The sequence below is a fragment of the Dendrobates tinctorius genome, unplaced genomic scaffold (assembly GCF_039654945.1).
Source record: "Dendrobates tinctorius isolate UK_male_01 unplaced genomic scaffold, ASM3965494v1 ptg000022l, whole genome shotgun sequence".
Classification (NCBI taxonomy): Eukaryota; Metazoa; Chordata; class Amphibia; order Anura; family Dendrobatidae; genus Dendrobates; species Dendrobates tinctorius.
In genome coordinates this window covers 34,917,445-34,935,217 of record NW_027361690.1, presented here as the reverse complement: position 1 = coordinate 34,935,217, position 17,773 = coordinate 34,917,445, and the positions used below count along the sequence as shown (strand labels likewise).

The 17,773-nt window shown below is 42.0% G+C and overlaps 1 protein-coding gene across 2 annotated transcripts in view; it reads left to right on the top strand.

The window, feature by feature from the left end:
• The window catches only part of CRTC3 (CREB regulated transcription coactivator 3), a 171,106-nt gene that overhangs the window by 34,275 nt on the left and 119,058 nt on the right, over positions 1-17,773 (top strand). For both annotated transcript variants that reach the window (XM_073568579.1, XM_073568578.1), the window contains exon 2: positions 8,155-8,265. In XM_073568579.1, the coding sequence (XP_073424680.1) occupies positions 8,155-8,265 (111 nt within the window). The remainder of the gene's footprint in view (positions 1-8,154; positions 8,266-17,773) is intronic.

Sequence of the window (17,773 nt, the reverse complement as noted above, 5' to 3'; positions counted from 1 at the left end):
ATTTGAGGATCCGTTTTTTTTCAAAACCTGGCGGATTGTAAAAAACGGAAGTGTGAAAGAGGCCTTACCCTTTATTTCTCTTGGGTTCTGTTCACCTAGCGTTCTCACGCAGATCTGCATTAAACCTTGCATCACAGAGCATTTAAATCAAATTTTGAAGTGGATCTGCTTTAAAGTCAACTTTAAGAAAAGACTGTGTGAACATGCTCAAAGGCTGATTTAGTTTTTGCTTTTTTTGGGGAAGGGTCTTGAGAATGAGCCAAAACATCCCCCCCCCCCCCCTAACTTTTCTACTTCGAGCATTTCAAAATGCTGAACATGCCTGTGAAGGTGCCTGAGTGAGACTTATCCTCTTTTTTTTTTTTTTACATTTTTCTAGTAAATGTGACCCTGCTTAAGGCTCCATTTAGTCATGCGTGGAACAGAGTGGAGAATTTGGAAGTATATCGGTTTTGCCTAATTTAGAAAGCATGCCCTCCTTTCTAGTTGCCGTGGCAAACCTTAAGAAAGCCACAATGCTCTCATAGCTATTACATGAAGAAGTCTCTAGTCAGCTTGTTTGCTGTTACTTTTATAACACAGTTGTAGAAATTAAGACCATGCTTTTTTTTTTTTTTTTTTTTTTTTTTTTTTTTTTTTTAAAGCTTAATTTGGCCTGAAAATGACTTGCTAATAGTAGTCACATGGCATTTCTTAAAGGGTTGTAGGAGTAAAGGGAAAAGGACCTACAGTAAATTCCCCTGAATGATATGGAACCCAGTCGTTGGACCTCAATTGATCAGAATCTTATAGTATGGAGTATGTATGTGTATATACAGTATACAGGTGCATCTTGCTAAATTAGAATATCCTCAAAAAGTTAATTTGTTTCAGTTCTTCGATACAAAAAGTGAAACTCATATAGTCATTAGGATCATCTATTTCAAGTGTTTATTTCTGTTAATGCTGATGATTGTGGCTTACAGCCAATGAAAACTCAAGTCATTATCTCAGAAAATTAGAATACTTTATAACACCAGCTTGAAAAATGATTGTAAAATCTGAAATGTTGGTCTCCTGAAATGTATGTTCAGTAAATGCACTCAATACTTGGTCGGGGCTCCTTTGGAATCAATTAATGCATCAATGCGGCAAGGCATTGAGGCGATCAGCCTGTGGCACTGCTGAGGTGTTATGGAAGCCCAGGTTGCTTTGATAGCAGCCTTCAGCTCGTCTGCTTTGTTGGGTTTGGTGTCTCTCATCTTCCTCTTGACAATACTCCATAAATTTTCTATGGAGTTAAGGTCAGGCGAGTTTGCTGGCGAATCAAGCACAGTGATACTGTTGTTTGTAAACCAGGTATTGGTACTTCTGGCAGTGTGGACAGGTGCCAAGTCCTGTTGGAGAATTAAATTTCCATCTCCAAAAAGCTTGTCGGCAGAGGGAAGCATGAAGTGCTCTAACATTTCCTGGTAGACTGCTGTGCTGACTTTGGTCTTGATAAAACTTTAAAACTTATCAAGACCTACACCAGCAGATGACATGGCTCCCGAAACCATTATATACTAGATAAAGAGCCTGGCGCTGCCTGGGCATAGTAACTAAATGTGGTTAGTTATAACAAATTATAATTATCCTCCATCCCATAGTCTCGTGCCCATATACCCATCATACATATCCACGATCCCATAGGCCCGTGCCCATATACCCATCATACATATCCTCCATCCCATAGTCCCATGGCCATATATCCATCGTACATATTCTCCATCCCATAGTCCCATGCCCATATACCCATCATACATATTTGCCATCCCATAGTCGAGTGCCCATATACCCATCACCCATCCTCCATCCCATAGTCCAGTGCCCATACACCCATCACACATCCTTCATCTCATAGTCCCATGCCCATATACCCATCATGCATATCCTCCATCCCATAGTCCAGTACCCATCACACATCCTCCATCCCATAGTCAACCATTGTACAATAGGACCTCTTAAAAAGAGAATTAGGAAACACTTGTCAGAAGCTACTAGTAGTAATTATAATATTTCAGCAGTTTCTTATCATTGTAAAACTGTTCATGGAGGTAAAACTGATAGTCTCAAAATTATAGCAATAGAGAAAGTCTATAGATCTACTAGGGGAGGTGATTTCAGGAGAAAATTATTAAATCGTGAATCCTTTTGGATTTTTAAATTAAATACAAGAGTACCATTAGGTCTGAACAAACGACTTGATTTAATATTGCAATTAGATTGATATTTTCTTCTGTATATTTACATTCTACTTAGTCCTATTCAATTCTGGTTATTCTGATAATTTTTGTGATTGTTATTATATTCTTATGATATCTTTTTATTAGATTTTTTTTTTTTTTTTTTTTGTTTTTTTGTTTTTCCGACAAGTTTTTGTTTCAGCTCCACATTAGGCTGAGTGTTTGCAAGAGTTAATTGGTAGGGATACTCCCTATTTTCATTAATTCTTTTGTCCAACACCTGTGATTTACTAGTTTTTATACTATTTGTAGTCGTCAGTATTGGTCTAGTGTGAACCATGAGTAAGACCCTCTAGGTCGAAACGCGTTGGTTGGAGACCACCAGAGACCCCATCTGCCTGTATGTCCTTATCCATACTTTTTTCTGTTCTATTTTAAGAATTTACAATAAATGATGTATTTTTAACTGAAGTCCAGCGCTGGAGATTCCATTCTTTATTTTGCTTCAGTCAACACCCCTGATCAAGGTGACTCCGTGCGCAGGAGGATTATGGATTGCAACCGAGACTGGTGAGCTGACCTCCCTTCATTTTCCCTATCCTTCTATAATTATAGTCAACCATTATGACATCCTAATGAGCGGCGGGGCTTGCAACTTATGATGACATCAGCGTCGCCATGGCAACCATTGACATCATAATGAGGGGCGGGGCTTGATACACACACACACACTTTTTCCCCATTATGTAGATGGGGGCAAGATTGTTTGGTGAATTGGAACGTGCGGGGTTAAAATTTCGCCTCACAACATAGCCTAGGACACTCTGGGTCCAGACGTGTGACTGTGCCAAATTTTGTGGCTGTAGCTGCGACGGTGTGGATGCCAATCCCGGACATACAAACAAACATTTGAGCTTTTATACTGTGTATTAGATATATTCTCAAAAAGATATCTTTACATTCAGTTACATCAAGTATAAAGGGAACACTAAACATCCTAGATATCGCTGAATGAATTATTCCAGTTGCAAATCTTTATTCATTATAGTGGAATGCATTGAGGACAATCGAATTTAAAAATGATCAGTGTAACTCAAATTAATATCTCATGGAGGTCTGGATTTGGAATGATACTCAAAATCAAAAACTACAATCAAATTACAGGCTGATCCAACTTCAATGGAAATGCCTTAAGACAAGGAAATGATGCTCAACAGTGTGTGGGTGGCCTCCACGTGCCTGTATGACCTCCTTACAATGCCTGGACATGGTCCTGATGAGTCAGCGTATGTTATACTAAGGGATCTTCTCCAAGACCTGAATTAAATCATGTCTACTCCTGGACAGGTTATGGTGCAACGTGGCGTTGGTAGATGGAACGAGACATGATGTCGCAGATGTGCTCAATTGGATTCAAATCTGGGGAACGGGCGAACCAGTCCATAGCATCAATGCCTTCATCATACAGGAACTGCTGACACACTTCAGCCACATGCATCAGAAGGAACCCAGGGCCCACTACACCTGCATATGGTCTCACAACCAGGTTTCTGTCCTGAAGTGGTCCTGCTTGACTTCGAAATGTGTTGACCCTGTAAACCTAAACCTGTTGAATTTTTATCCGTTGGAAGCCATTGTGGATTCAGCAGCATCAGCCCAGGAGTGACATCTTCTTCCCGATCATTTCACAATGATCCAAATCCCACAACCATTGCGACTAAGGAGCGGCTCCATAAGAAGCATTTCAAGGTCCTGGAGTGGCCTACCCAGTCTCCATACCTGAACCCAATAGTAAATAGTTTTGTTTTTAGATTCCGTCTCTCTGTGGAAGTGTACCTACGATAACCATTACAGACCTCTCCATTCTTTGTAGGTTTGAAAACTTGCAAAAATGGCTGCTTATCAAATACTTATTTTCCCCACTGTGTGTATACATACGGTATGTACATTTTATTTATTTTTTTTTTTATTTGGGGTATGTGCTTTTTCATGTAGGTACTCTGTAACCTGCCTGAAAACTGAAAAAACGCTAAAGAAATGTTAAAAAGAATGAACTTGCGCAAATAATGTAAAAATTATTTCCTGTCCATATGGTCAGACTTTGGAAACATGAAGTGGTTAAGACGCTCTCAAGATGCAAATCATTTAAAAGAAGTGACTGGAGCATTCCTCAGGCAGCTTCCGCTTGGAAGCCACTCATGACTTTGTATATACAAGCAAACACTAGTGCCCAAGCCGCTGCAAAAGAGGCTTCGGTAAAAACACTGCCACCACTTCCCTGAAGTGTCCTCTGGCAAAACTTGGGCACGTTGAGAGCCAAATGCCATATGTACACCCCCCCCCCCCCCCTTAATTGGGTGTCTCCAAAGTGCTCCAGATTTCTTTTAATTGCTTTTAGTATATGGTTGGATTAATTATAACCTTAAAGGGGTTGACATAGACAGTTATGGCATTTGCTTCAGAAGCTCCTACTATTGGAAGACGCAGTGGGTTACGTAACTCTTTTTGTGAACCAAAGTAGCAGAGAATAGAAAGTGGGGGCATGCCACCTTGTTGATTCCCCTGCACATACACTGAGCATGCCCACAGTTCTGTAGAGCTATGGAAAATGTTGAAACACCAGACTGTTAGTGCCTGTTTGTCCATAGTCCCAGTTGTATGGGACTGCTGTCTGTCTGTCCACAATGCTCCATACAACCTCTCCCCACCATACAACCTCTCCCCACCATACAACCTCTCCCCACCATACAACCTCTCCCCACCATACAACCTCTCCCCACCATACAACCTCTCCCCACCATACAACCTCTCCCCACCATACAACCTCTCCCCACCATACACATGATATGGGGAGGATTGGATGTCTTATTCTAGCAGTTTATGGAAGCCCCAGCTGAGATACTTGCAGCTGGCTCCTGCAGTTTTGGGTTGCTAGTACTTCTTTCTCTGGAACCTTGCTTAGACACAGACCAAATTTACACATTCATGAAACTTGGACTGTGCATGAATCTCAGTAGTCGGCCCTAGTTGTGTGTCTCCTGTCCTAAACTATCTGCCCCTGCTGGGCTTTGCTCAGAAAACCGTCAGATCGGCAGTGTTTTGTGATCTGAGCCTGATCCGTGTTTTACGTATGTGTGAATTTGGGGTAAAGTCAAACTGGCTTCTAAAATCTGAAATATTTTGTCCCCCCATGGTCTTGGATATAAACAGGTGCTGGTAGCAAAAATCTTTCTGCCATTGATTGATTTTTCTACAATGAAGGATTGTAGAAAAATCAGTCTGTAACATTGCAGCTGTAGACAGGCCGTGTCGCTGCACCTTGCTGATCGGCCGTCATGCGTTAACGGGGTTTTCCGGTTTTAGAGTAGTTCTGTCCAGAGGCGCAGTTCACTAAAAAAAAATACAAACTGCTTCAGGGTTGATTCAGGCGTCAGTCTGTCTTGTACGAGGTCGGTGTTTTCCACGTTTAGCTCTTGTAGTCTGAGGCTGTTCACAAGTCCAGGTGCTTTTGCAGACTGTGCGATCCATAAATAAAATTGTATACCATTCTGATGCCATCTGTAGGTCTGTTTTTTTTTTTTTTTTTTCCAAGGACTGTTGATTAGGAGCATGATCTGGGGCAGGCTGAGGGCTTGTTTTTTGCGTGCCAAACTGATGCTTTTATTGATACCATTTTGGGGTAGATGCAATCTTTTGATCGCCCGTTGCTGCCGTTTATGGCAATGTGTCTGCCAAAAAGTGTTTCTGGCGTTTTGTTTTGTTTTTTTTTCTCATTACGCCATTTACCAACTGCTTTACTTTATATTTTGCTAGACCAGACACTTCTGAACACAGCGATACTAAACCTCTGTTTTGTCTTTTTTTTTTTTTTTTTTTTATTTTCAGTGGGGCAAAAATGGGAGTAATTTGAACTTGTGTTTTTTATTTTTTTTTTAAACTATTACTTTTTACTGATTTCAATAGTCCTCTTAGCAGACTTGAAGCTGCGATCATCCGATTGCCTGTGTTTCAGCACTGCTGTGTATAACAAAAATCATGATCTCCTATGAAGGTCGGCCACAAGCCGACCTTCATAGGAGATTCACAATGACCAGCATGGGGGTCTCCTGCAGACCCGCGACTGTCATGACAACACAATGGTGCCCCACAGTCACGTGAGAGGGGCTCAAATGGGTGGGCTTACGCCCAGCGCGTGTTGGCATTCTGCTGTCAGTGATTGACAGTGGCATTTTAACTTTTTAACAGCTGTTAGAGGCACTTATCAGCTGTTATGTATGGGGAAAGATGCGTGGTGTTGGAGTTAAAGGGAATCTGTCACCAGGTGTTTGCTACACCTGATTGATTTATTGGGTTCAGCCCCATGACAGCCTAACCATCATCTTCACCGATGTCCTCTCAGCCACGTAGATATTACATATTGATCTTGTATGAGCTTTGTCATTATTTTAGATCCTGTATTGGCACTTTATCTTATTTAGAATTGGAACTATAATATTGTCCTTTTTTAGATGCACAAACTGGGCCAATAACCTCATTGTCCAAATGGATTTATTGTGCTATTATTGCTGCATTGGTTTGTTATTTTTATCATTATTCTCATTGGTATATTGTTGTCTGAACTACAGCCACTCTGCTTAGCAGGTTTAGGTAGCTCTGTAGTAATCAGCTGGTTGACTTTGGTGATTCTGCATGATTGAAAGCATGTGATATATATTATATATATATGATAGATCTAGATAAAGTGATGTGCACATTGTTATATGTATTCCCCTTTTCTACTTCCCTCCTATGATTTAATGCTTATTTAGTTCACTTTCCTAATACTTGTGGGTTGTGCATCTTTCCACTTATTTTTTTTTTTTTTTCCAAAGACCTTGATTCCAGTAATGTATCACTTACTGATGCTGCTTGCTGGAATTTTGATATTTTCCAGCTCCACAGCCCTAGTTTTTGTGCACCTCTAAGTTGCGCAAAAAGTTTGCAACTCTCTTCTAATTTTTTGTCAGTTTCTCTACTAAAATGTTGAGATGCCACAACTTGTCTAATTCCGTACGCAAGAAATCTTAGTGCGACTGGAGTAAGACTTATGGTGACGCATGACATTCGTCAGATGCTCCTGATTCATTAAAGGGAATCGGTCACCCCTTTTTTTGAGTATCAGCTGCTGGCACCACCATCAGGGGCTTATCTACAGCAGTCTGTAATGCTGTAGATAAGCCCCCGATGTAACCTGAAAGAGAAGAAAATCTAGTTATATTATACTCACCCAGGGGAGGTCTCGGTCCGGTACCTCCCATCTTCTAACGGTGACGTCCTCGTTGCTGCCTGTAGTGGCTCCTGCGCAGTTGCACTGCTCTGCCTTGTTGAGGGAAGAGCAGAGTCCTGCAAGTGCGCAGGCTCCGGGAGAGGTCCAGCGCCTGCGCACTGCAGTATTCTGCTCTGCACTCAACAGGGCAGAGCAGTGCGCCTGCCCAGGAGCCACTACAGGCCGCAAAGAGGACGTCACCGTTAAAAGATGGGAGGTGCTGGACCGCAACACCCATCGGACCAAGACCGGACCGCCCTCCCCCCTCGGTGAGTATAATATAACTCAATTTTCTTATCTTTCAGGTTACATTGGGGGCTTATCTACAGCATTACAGAATGCTGTAGATAAGCCCCTGATGGCTGTGCCAGCAGCTGATACTCGAAAAATGGTGTGCTCCTTGGGGGCGTCTGACTCCACCACACTCCCTCATCTAGACCAGCGGGAACAGTGTCCGTCTTGATTCGGAGCCATAATGTTTTTGTAAATCGTGGTACGTTAGATCATGGCTTATGAGATGCTGTAGAGACTACTAATCTCCACACAGCGCGGACCCGGGGCAGGCTCTGTAGTACATCACTTGTACACCTGATGGTATCGCACTTTTATAGACTTGCTTTAACAATATCCATTTTGGCTTTTCAGGTTCAGTTCCAAAAGCTGCAGCAGTTGCAACTTGCACAGACTCGGGCTCAGTACTATGGTGGCTCCTTGCCAAATGTTAACCAGATTAGCAGCAGTCCGTCTGATTTCCAGGTAAGATATTGATGATTTCTTAGTATCCACACTGTGTTTGTTATAACCATCCTATCCCCCAGTGTAGCCCTATTGCTCAATCCTGGGACATTCAGAATTTGGGACGCAGCTTCCATGGAATCCTAAATGACAAAATTGCTTATTCTGTTTCCATGTTGCTTTGTCAGCACTTTGACACATTGGTAGTAATTGAATCTTAGATTGATGCAAATTTCATTAAACAATTGGCTAATTTAAAGAGGCCACACTACACAATTGATCCATTTGTTTGAACTTTCGTGGTACTGGAGCCCTCACCCATCTTCTTTCACAGTAGGCATGAACTACAGTACCATTTATGGCCACTACCCAGTGTGTGGCGCTGTGGCTCATCCCATGCAGTTTCTTTACTGATCTATAAGGCGCAGCAGATGGCAATAATAACCTGTATTTAGAGAGTTTTAATTTTGGGCCTGGTGGAACGCTTTTAAAAGGGGGTTGTCTTATGATTAAATAGAGATAAAGATTATTCACATTTTTGTAATTGTTACTACGCTGTGTACTAGAATGCACAGCTGCTCTGCTAGTGGTTCTGGTAAGTATATTGTAGGCAGAAATGAATGTACGAGTAATATATGGATAGGAGCATGGTAATTACAATTGAATTCTCATGTGTAGAACACTTGGACCATGGCTATAAACTAAAGGCTAGGCTGGGGTATTAAAAGGGGTTGTCTACCACTCTTACAACCCCTTCTGAATCCATTTGTTTACCCCTTGTAAAATAATACTTAGCTCAGTCTGATGTTGGCGCTAGCTGTCCCGGGGATTGCATGACATTGTGTCACACGATCCCTGCAGCCAATCAGAGCTGACTTTACTCTCCCCTTCTTTGGACGAATCGCATACATTAATGTATGTAACTGAGAAAGCGGCAGTGTTTTTGGTCTGGCTGTATGTGATGCATCCGTAGGAGAGGACAGTGAAGTCATCGACCGTATTGGCCCGGGAGAGCTAGTGCCATCACTGCTGGAACTGCACCAGAAATGAGTGTGTTCTAGGGATTCAGAAAGGGTTGTTTGAGTAGTGGAAAACCCTTATAAAATAAAAAAAAGTTCAGAATTTATAGTGTACAATGAACCATAAAGGAGGATATCTTCGGTCTGTACACACAGTATATGGACGTTCTTCTCTTGACTTCCTACAGTGTGTTTATATGGATTTTTCTCCAGGGGAAATGTGACTCTTATCTGTGTGGGGTACTATAGTTATTAAGCATTCCCTGTGATGTGTAAATGGGCGACTTATGGGATTGTGCAGTGATGTAATAGTGCGGCTCAGTCATTGTGAGGCCCTGCTTCCTGCAAAACTGAGAACAGCCGCTTTTGTGTTCAGTCTGTAAAAAATGAATTCCTGAAGAGCGAGGGATTTCTTGTAACATGCAGTATTGTAGGAAAAGTTGTGTGATAGACAGATCTCTCTAATATCAATCTATTTTTGATCTCTCTATGGAGAGAGGCCAAGTGCGTCTAATAGGCACCGGACACCTAGCATTACAATCGTGGAATTACAACACTGTGTGCCGGACGCTGTCCGATTTGGCAGTCTGCAGTTACACCCTTTAACTGCAGCCTTTTCTCCCAAGCCTGGACAACCCCTTTAATGCCTGTATCTAGGGCTAAACATCATGTTTGCAATTGGGTTTCATACAAAAATGTGCACGGTTTGCCTTGTGCAGGATCTCCGTGTTGTGCTTTGTATATTTGGCTGCTGAAGGAGTTATCGGAGAAGCAGTCAGTCAGCTCATTCTGAATGTTTGATGGGGAGAGTTCCTAACGCTGTCTTTTTCTGAGCCACTCTAAGCTGGTTTGTGATCATAGGCCATAGCAAAGCGTAATAAGCAGGGAAAAAAAAGCCTGTGAAGGTAAAACTGTGAAACCCAATTGCAAAGATATATATATATTTTTTTTTTTTTAGCTCCACATACTTGCATGTAAGTTTAAAAAAATAAATAAATACAGAAAACAAAAAGCGAAACTCAAACATAGGCTATTCTTTTTAGCATGAACCTCCCAGCACAGTGTATGGCTCCATAGAAAGTCTGTGGGTCCATACACCACCAATGCAGGAGCTCAGCGTCTCCACCGCTCATCCAGACCTGTTTTTCTGTGGCACATGTACTCCGCCATGTGATACATACTAGTCACCTTTCAGAGGACCACTCTTCAATACAATTTTAGAAAGTTAAAACCACCTGCAGTGGACGCTCTCTTAACTTTTATCATCACTCTGTTGGCTTTCTTGGGGTTACTTGCAGAATGGTTCTCCTGATATTGGCAGGACCCCCAGCTCCCCCTCCATGCTCACCAGGTATGTACTGTCACTGCACTAGTTCTCCCATCTTGCCAAGGCATTGGCAGTATAGAGCTGTATTCTTGCCCATGTCTGTGTTGGGCTCCTCTTGTTATCACTTGCATATGGCTGATAATATGGAGAGATTTTCTGATGTTCTAGTAGCGAGCAGATTCTCTTTTCCATCATTGCCACAAACCTAACTGTGTGTGCCAGGTGCGGCTGCAGCATTACTCATCCAGCCCTTTAATTTACAGAATAATTCTTGTTTCCCAAGACTTGCACCTGTAATCCTCTTCTTTAAGTCGGCGTGGGATAGCGGCTGAACATCTGTGAGATCCTGACGCTGCTACACCACGTCTGTTACTGTACAGATCAGTGATGTGTGAGGTAGAAAATGGTCACATGACCTAAGGGCACACTAGAACGCCATGCCTAGCCGTTCAGATACCACACTTGTCTTTCCTCAGCCCCATCTGGCTGAAGACCATGGATCTGTGTGGGAAGAGCTGGATTGTTGTATTGGCTCTCATTGCTTGCCAACTATTGGGCGGCCATTTTTAATGGCGCTGTAGCTTGTAGGCTGAGGTGCCAGCACAGGGGAGCTGCTAAACTTGCCCAATGGACATTAAAAAAAGAACGGAGTAGTTGTGATCTCCTGTTCACATGGACACGTTCCATGGCTTGGTGTGCCCAGGGAGCGCTCATTACTATTGAGGTATTTGGAAGTGCAGCCATGTCACACAGCTGCTGGGAACAGATGGGTCATGGAGGAACCTCACACATGCTCCTTACTGTGATGTAACTGCACAGAAGACATTGTCTGACTGGAAGCTATTATTGGAACAGGTTCTGGAGACTCAAACAGGAGCATTTTGGAGGCTGGTGGTAACATTGGCTTTGGTCACCCCACAATGTCTCCTTGTATAGTGTGTACCGAGAGGGAATGACTACTGTGCCTGTGATGGAATTACTATAAATTAGGACTGACTTCCACCTCTGGACAGATTTCCAATCAAAAGTGCCTTTTTTTTTTTTTTTGCCTTCCGCTTTATTCTTTTCTGAACACCTCATCATGGACATATGATAAAACAATGATACATCTGTTCTAAATATTCTATATTCTATAACTGGTGAAGGAGGCTTTGATCCAGCGCCTAATTTACCAACCACAATGATGATCATCGCATTCTGCTCGATTTCTTAGACACCTCCTCGTATCGCTAAAATTATGTCCCCAAATAATGACTTGCCATTAATATATTTGGCACGCTTTAGTCACTCTTCTTACTCTAGACACTTCATAAAACTGTGTTGAGACGCAAATATTTTTCATTTTAGTGAAGTCACTTCTTCATTTTTGATATTCGTTGATGTTTGTGTCGCACCAGAAGTTTCAGATTCTTCTAAAAAGTCACAAAATTGTCAGCTTGAAAACGCCTCCAGAGATCTTATTCCAGGTCCTTGTGTGTGTGTGTATATGTATATGTATATATATATGTGTGTGTATATATATATATATATATATATATATATATATATATATATATATATATATATATATATATATATATATTATAGTGTGTGTGTGTGTATATATATATATATATATATATATATATATATATATATATATATATATATATATATATAATATATGTGTGTGTGTTATGAACCTACTCTAGTCCATACCTGGAATAAGATTTCTAGTGGAGAGAGATTTATGAAATATAAAAAAAAAGGCTTAAAAATAATGCAAAATGTATAAAGAGTGACCACTAATAAAGGGCAAATTACTCCTGGAAACTATATGAACAGCAATGATGCATTGCGGCAAAAAAAAGTTTAAATCCCAATGATTTACCCCATCTGGACTGTTAATTTTATTTTCTATCTCCTTCTTCCAGGAATGAATTGTAAAGAAGGAAATTTGTACGATTTACCAATTTATAATATTTTTTTTTTTATAAATGACTTTTGATAGTTTCTAAAAAAAAAAAAATAAAAAAAAATAAAAAAAATTGAACTTTGTAAAAGCATGGCGTGTTGCCATTTTTTGACAAAGCTGTAGAAGAGCTCATTTTTGCTGAGCAAATTGATGGGTTTTATTGGTACCATTTTGATGTACACTACCTCTCAAAAGTTTAGGGTCACTTAGAAATTTTCTTATTTTTTAAATAAAAGCAGAGTTTTTTCCACTGAAGCTAACATTAAATGATTCAGAAATACCACATTGACAATGTATAGAGTGTAAATGACTATTCTAGCTGCAAACGTCTGGTTTGTAATGCAATATCTTCATAGGTGTATAGAGGCCCATTTCCAACAACTATCACTCCAGTGTTCTTATGGTACTTTGTGTTTGCTTACTGTGTAAGAAGGCTAATGGATGGTTAGAATACCCTTGTGCAAGTATGTTGGCACAGATGAAATCAGTTTGGCTGATTAGAGAAGCTATAAACCTGACCTTCCTATGAGCTAGTTGAGAATCTGGAGCATTGCGTTCTATTAAACTCTCAAAACGGCCAGAAAAAAAGAACTTTCATGTGAAACTCGATAGTCTATTCTTGTTCTTAGAAATGAAGACTATTCCATGCGAGAAATTGCCAAGAAACTGAAGATTTCGTACAACAGTGTGTACTACTCCCTTAAGAGGAGAGCACAAACAGACTCTAACCAGAGTAGAAGTGGGCGGCCCCGCTGCACAACTGAGCAACAAGACAAGCACATTAGAGTCTGTAGTTTGAGAAATCGACGCCTCACAGGTCCTCAACTGGCAGCTTCATTAAATAGTACACGCAAAACGCCAGTGTCAACGTCTACAGTGAAGAGGCGACTCCGGGATGCTGGCCTTAGGGGAGAGTGGCAAAGAAAAAGCCATATATGAGACTGGCTAAAAAAAGGAAAAGATTAATATGGGCAAAAAGAACAGACATTGGACAGAGGAAGATTGGTAAAAAGTGTTATGGACTAACGAATCCAAGTTTGAGTTGTTTGGATCACACAGAAGAACACTTGTGAGATGAAGAACAACTGAAAAGATGCTGGAAGAGTGCCTAACTCCATCTGTCAAGCATGGTGGAGGTAATGTGATGGTCTGGGGTTGCTTTGGTGCTGATAAAGTGGGAGATTTGTACAAGGTAAAAAGGATGTTTAATAAGGTAGGCTATCACTGCATTTTGCAACGCCATGCCATACCCTGTGGACAGCGCTTGATTGGAGCCAATTTCATCTTACAACTTACAACAGGACAATGAAAGCACACCTCCAAATTATGCAAGAACTATTTAGGGAAGAAGCAGGCAGCTGGTATTCTATCTGTAATGGAGTGGCCAGCGCAGTCAACAGATCTCAACCCCATTGAGCTGTTGTGGGAGCAGCTTGACTGTATGGTACGCAAAAAGGGTCCATCAAGCCAAACCAACTTGTGAGAGGGGCTTCTGGAAACATGGGGTGAAATTTCTAAAGATTACCTCAGCAAATTAACTGCTAGAATGCCAGAGGTCTGCAATGCTGTAATTGCTGCAAAGGGAGCATTCTTTGACAAAAACAAAGCTTGAAGGAGAAAATCATTTCAAATAAAAATCTTTTTTTCGAACCTTGTCAATGTCTGGACTAGATTATAAATTAATTTGGCAACTCATTTGATTAAAGTATGAGTTTATATGGGAAACACAATTGTCTGGGTGACCCCAAACTTTTGGACGATAGGGTATATGTTTTTTTTTTTTTTTTTTTTAATTAACTTTTTTGTGGCAGCGAGGTAACAGATGAGCTGACGGATCATATTTGGTTTATGTGAATTGTTTTGGATGGAGAAGTCTCAATAAAATAGGTGAAGGACGGTTTTCTGGTAGTTCTTAGATTATACAGTTAGGGAAACTTGGAGCAGCAAACAGTTTGCTTCCATATGGCATGTGCTGTGCTGGAGATAAACCTTGATTTGTATGGCAAAGTAGTTTGCAGACAGCGTTAACCCCTTTTATACCCAGCGAGGTTACAAATTTTTTTGTTTTACGTATAGTTTGTAGAAATGGAAAATCCTATACTTTATAAAGGCTCATACTTTAAATGGGATGTCCAATGCCTTTATTTTAGAAGCTAGTGTGATTTAAGAATAAAAAAAATACTTGCCACCAAATTCCCCGCTGCAGAAAATATTTTCACAGCAGAAAATTTCGACCTAGACTAGGGGCAATTCATTTTCCTGAGGGGCCACATGAGAGAACTTGACTGTGGAGGGCCTAGCCAATAGGCTGAAATTAATTTGACTTAAATATCAATATTGTAATTAGATTATTGATAATTATATTGTCACTTAATACTGAGCAGAGTTCAGTAGGCTGACATCCCGCTATATATCATTTGAATCCGAGTACAGCCCTTCCCTATATACACTGCATGATCCCCCACACAGCCTCCCTATATATACACTGCATGACCCCCACAGTCTCCCTGTATATACACTGCATGAGCCCCACACAGCCTCCCTATATATACTGCATGAGCCCCACATCGCCTCCCTATATGCGGATTGAGGCCCCCACAGCTCCTCCTTATATGCGGCATGAAGCCCCCCACAGCTCCTCCCTATATGCGGCATGAGGCCCCCCCCACAGCTCCTCCCTATATGCGGCATGCACAGCACCTCCCTATATATGGCTGGAGCCCCCCCACCGCGCCTCCCTATACACGGCATGAGGCCTCCCTATATAGCCCTGCATTTGCTCCCCATTACCCAAAGACTCCAGTTCAAAATCCTAACCATGACATACAAAGCCATCCACAACCCGTCCTCAATACATCTGTAACCTCCTCTCTCGATACTTACCTGCACGCAACCTCCGATCCTCACAAGATCCCCTTCTCTACTGCCCTCTTATCTCCTTTTCCCACAATCACATACAAGATTTCTCCAGCGCATCCCTCCTACTCTGGAACTCTCTACCCCAACATATCAGACACTCGCCTACCATGGAAACCTTCAAAAAGAACCTGAAGGCCTACAACCTGCAGTAACCACCAATCAACCAAACCGCTGCACGACCAGCTCTACCCTCGCCTACTGTATCCTCACCCATCCCTTGTAGATTGTGAGCCCTCGCGGGCAGGGTCCTCTCGTCCTGTACCAGCCGTGACTTGTACTGTTTTAAGATTGCTGTACTTGTTTATATTATGTATACCTCTCCTCACATGTAAAGCGCCATGGCATAAATAGCGCTATAATAAATATATACTGCATGAGGCCTCCACAGCCTCCATGTTCTGCACGACACCCCCATAGCCTCCATGTGCAGCACGTCACCCCCATACGTATGAAAAAAAAGAACATCATATACTCACCTCGGTCCCGTTCCCCTGCGTTCTGCTCCTGTCTCGGTGTCTCCAGTGCGCTGACTCTCCGCAGTGCACAGCTGACGCGATGAAATGACGTCATCGCGTCAGCTGTTTCACATGCTGATTGGTAGAGGAAGTTGCTGGGACCCCTCCTCCACCAACGCAGTCAGTGCAGATGGAGATGGCGAGCGGGCACGGTGCGGCCCGTAGGCCTGATTTCCAGCACCACGGCTGTCTCTGTCCGTGGGCCAAACTGAGACAGCCAAAGGGCCGGCCTTGGCCTACGGGCTGCACTTTGCACCGGCCTGACCTAGACCATAAAACTTTCTATGTATTTTTTCCTGGCTTTCTCTAAATCTGCTTTTCCCATATCCTCCCTGCTTTGCTAACCTAAACTCTGCAGCTCTGAGTCTTCAGATTGATCATCGTGTGAATTGCAGGAGCCCCAGGAATTGGGGCGTGGAGAACTCCTCTCCAAGAACGTGCCTGTAAGTCAGTTTGGGCTCATGCAATTTTTGGCTGTACTGGGGTGAGCACATTGAATCCTGGGAAAAAAATTGTAATGTAGAGTTGGCGCATAGTCATCCAGCAGTCTGACTGGAGCATATCTGCCATTGGGGGTTTGCAGGTAAAGCACAATGCATGTTACCAATGAAGGCAAAACAGTATTTGCTAATCCCCGAAATGCACCCTAATCTACACTTTATGGACCAAAGTATTATGACATCCCATTCTAAATCCATAGGTATTAATAAGGAGTTGGTCTCCACTAGAACAACTTGCCCTCTTCTGGGAAAGCTATTTATAAGATTTTGAAGCGTGTCTGTGGGAATCTTTGCCCAATGATCCAGAAGAGCATTTGTGAAGTTAGACCCTGATGTTAGATGAGTAGCTTTGTCTCACAATCTGTGTAGTTCATCCCAAAAGGTGTTGGATGGGGTTTAGGTCATGGCTCTGTAGATCCAGTCAAGATCTTCCACACTAATCTCTGTCAACTATTTCTTTATGGAACTTTCCAAGAGCAGTGGGCTACAGTCATTTGGGAAGAGAAAAGTGCCTTCCCCAAAATGTTCCCACAGTTTAAAATTATTCATTGCAGCATAATGCTTTATTCTCAACTCGTTCACGCAATTCTGCTGGACATACTTTCAGATTGTCTCTGGATACGGTGGTACACGTTTTTCCGCTGTCCTTGGAGATAGTACACACTTTGCTGTTGTCATTGCTAGATGGTTGAATAGTGTAAGGCTGAGCCTCCTATTGGTCATCTAACTTGTGGTTTCTTTTTTTCTTCAGCACTTGTTCACCTGTTGGTAAGGGGGTTGCTACAGCATGTCTATTTAAGTTCCTTTCCTGTTTTTGCCTAGCTTGAGCAAGACTTTCCTCTACACATTGCTGTTCTTTTTGATACTGCAGTTGTCTTTCTGTATTCCAATCTGTGTCCAATTGGCTGGATATGGTTTCAGGAGTTAGGACTCCCATTTCCGGGTCGATGGGGAGTTTACCTGGCTGTGCACGCATCCAGTAAGCTGGGGCATATCCTGTTGCGCTGGTTAGTATATGATTGTACATTTTGATCAAATCAGGCAATTTCTCAGGCCATTAGTTCCTTTCTTCTAGCGGTAAGATCTGCAATAAATTGATAACCAGATGGTTCAGTTTTTTGCAAAGACCATTGCCTTGTGAATGGTATGGTGTAGTTCTGATCTTTTTGCATCCGTAGAGGGAGCAAAATTCTTGAACGACTTCTGCTTTGAAGACTGGACCTCTGTCTCTCAGCACTTGATCTGGGTAGCCATGGGGTCTGCAGAAATATTCTTGGAATGCGTTTGCAGCTGTT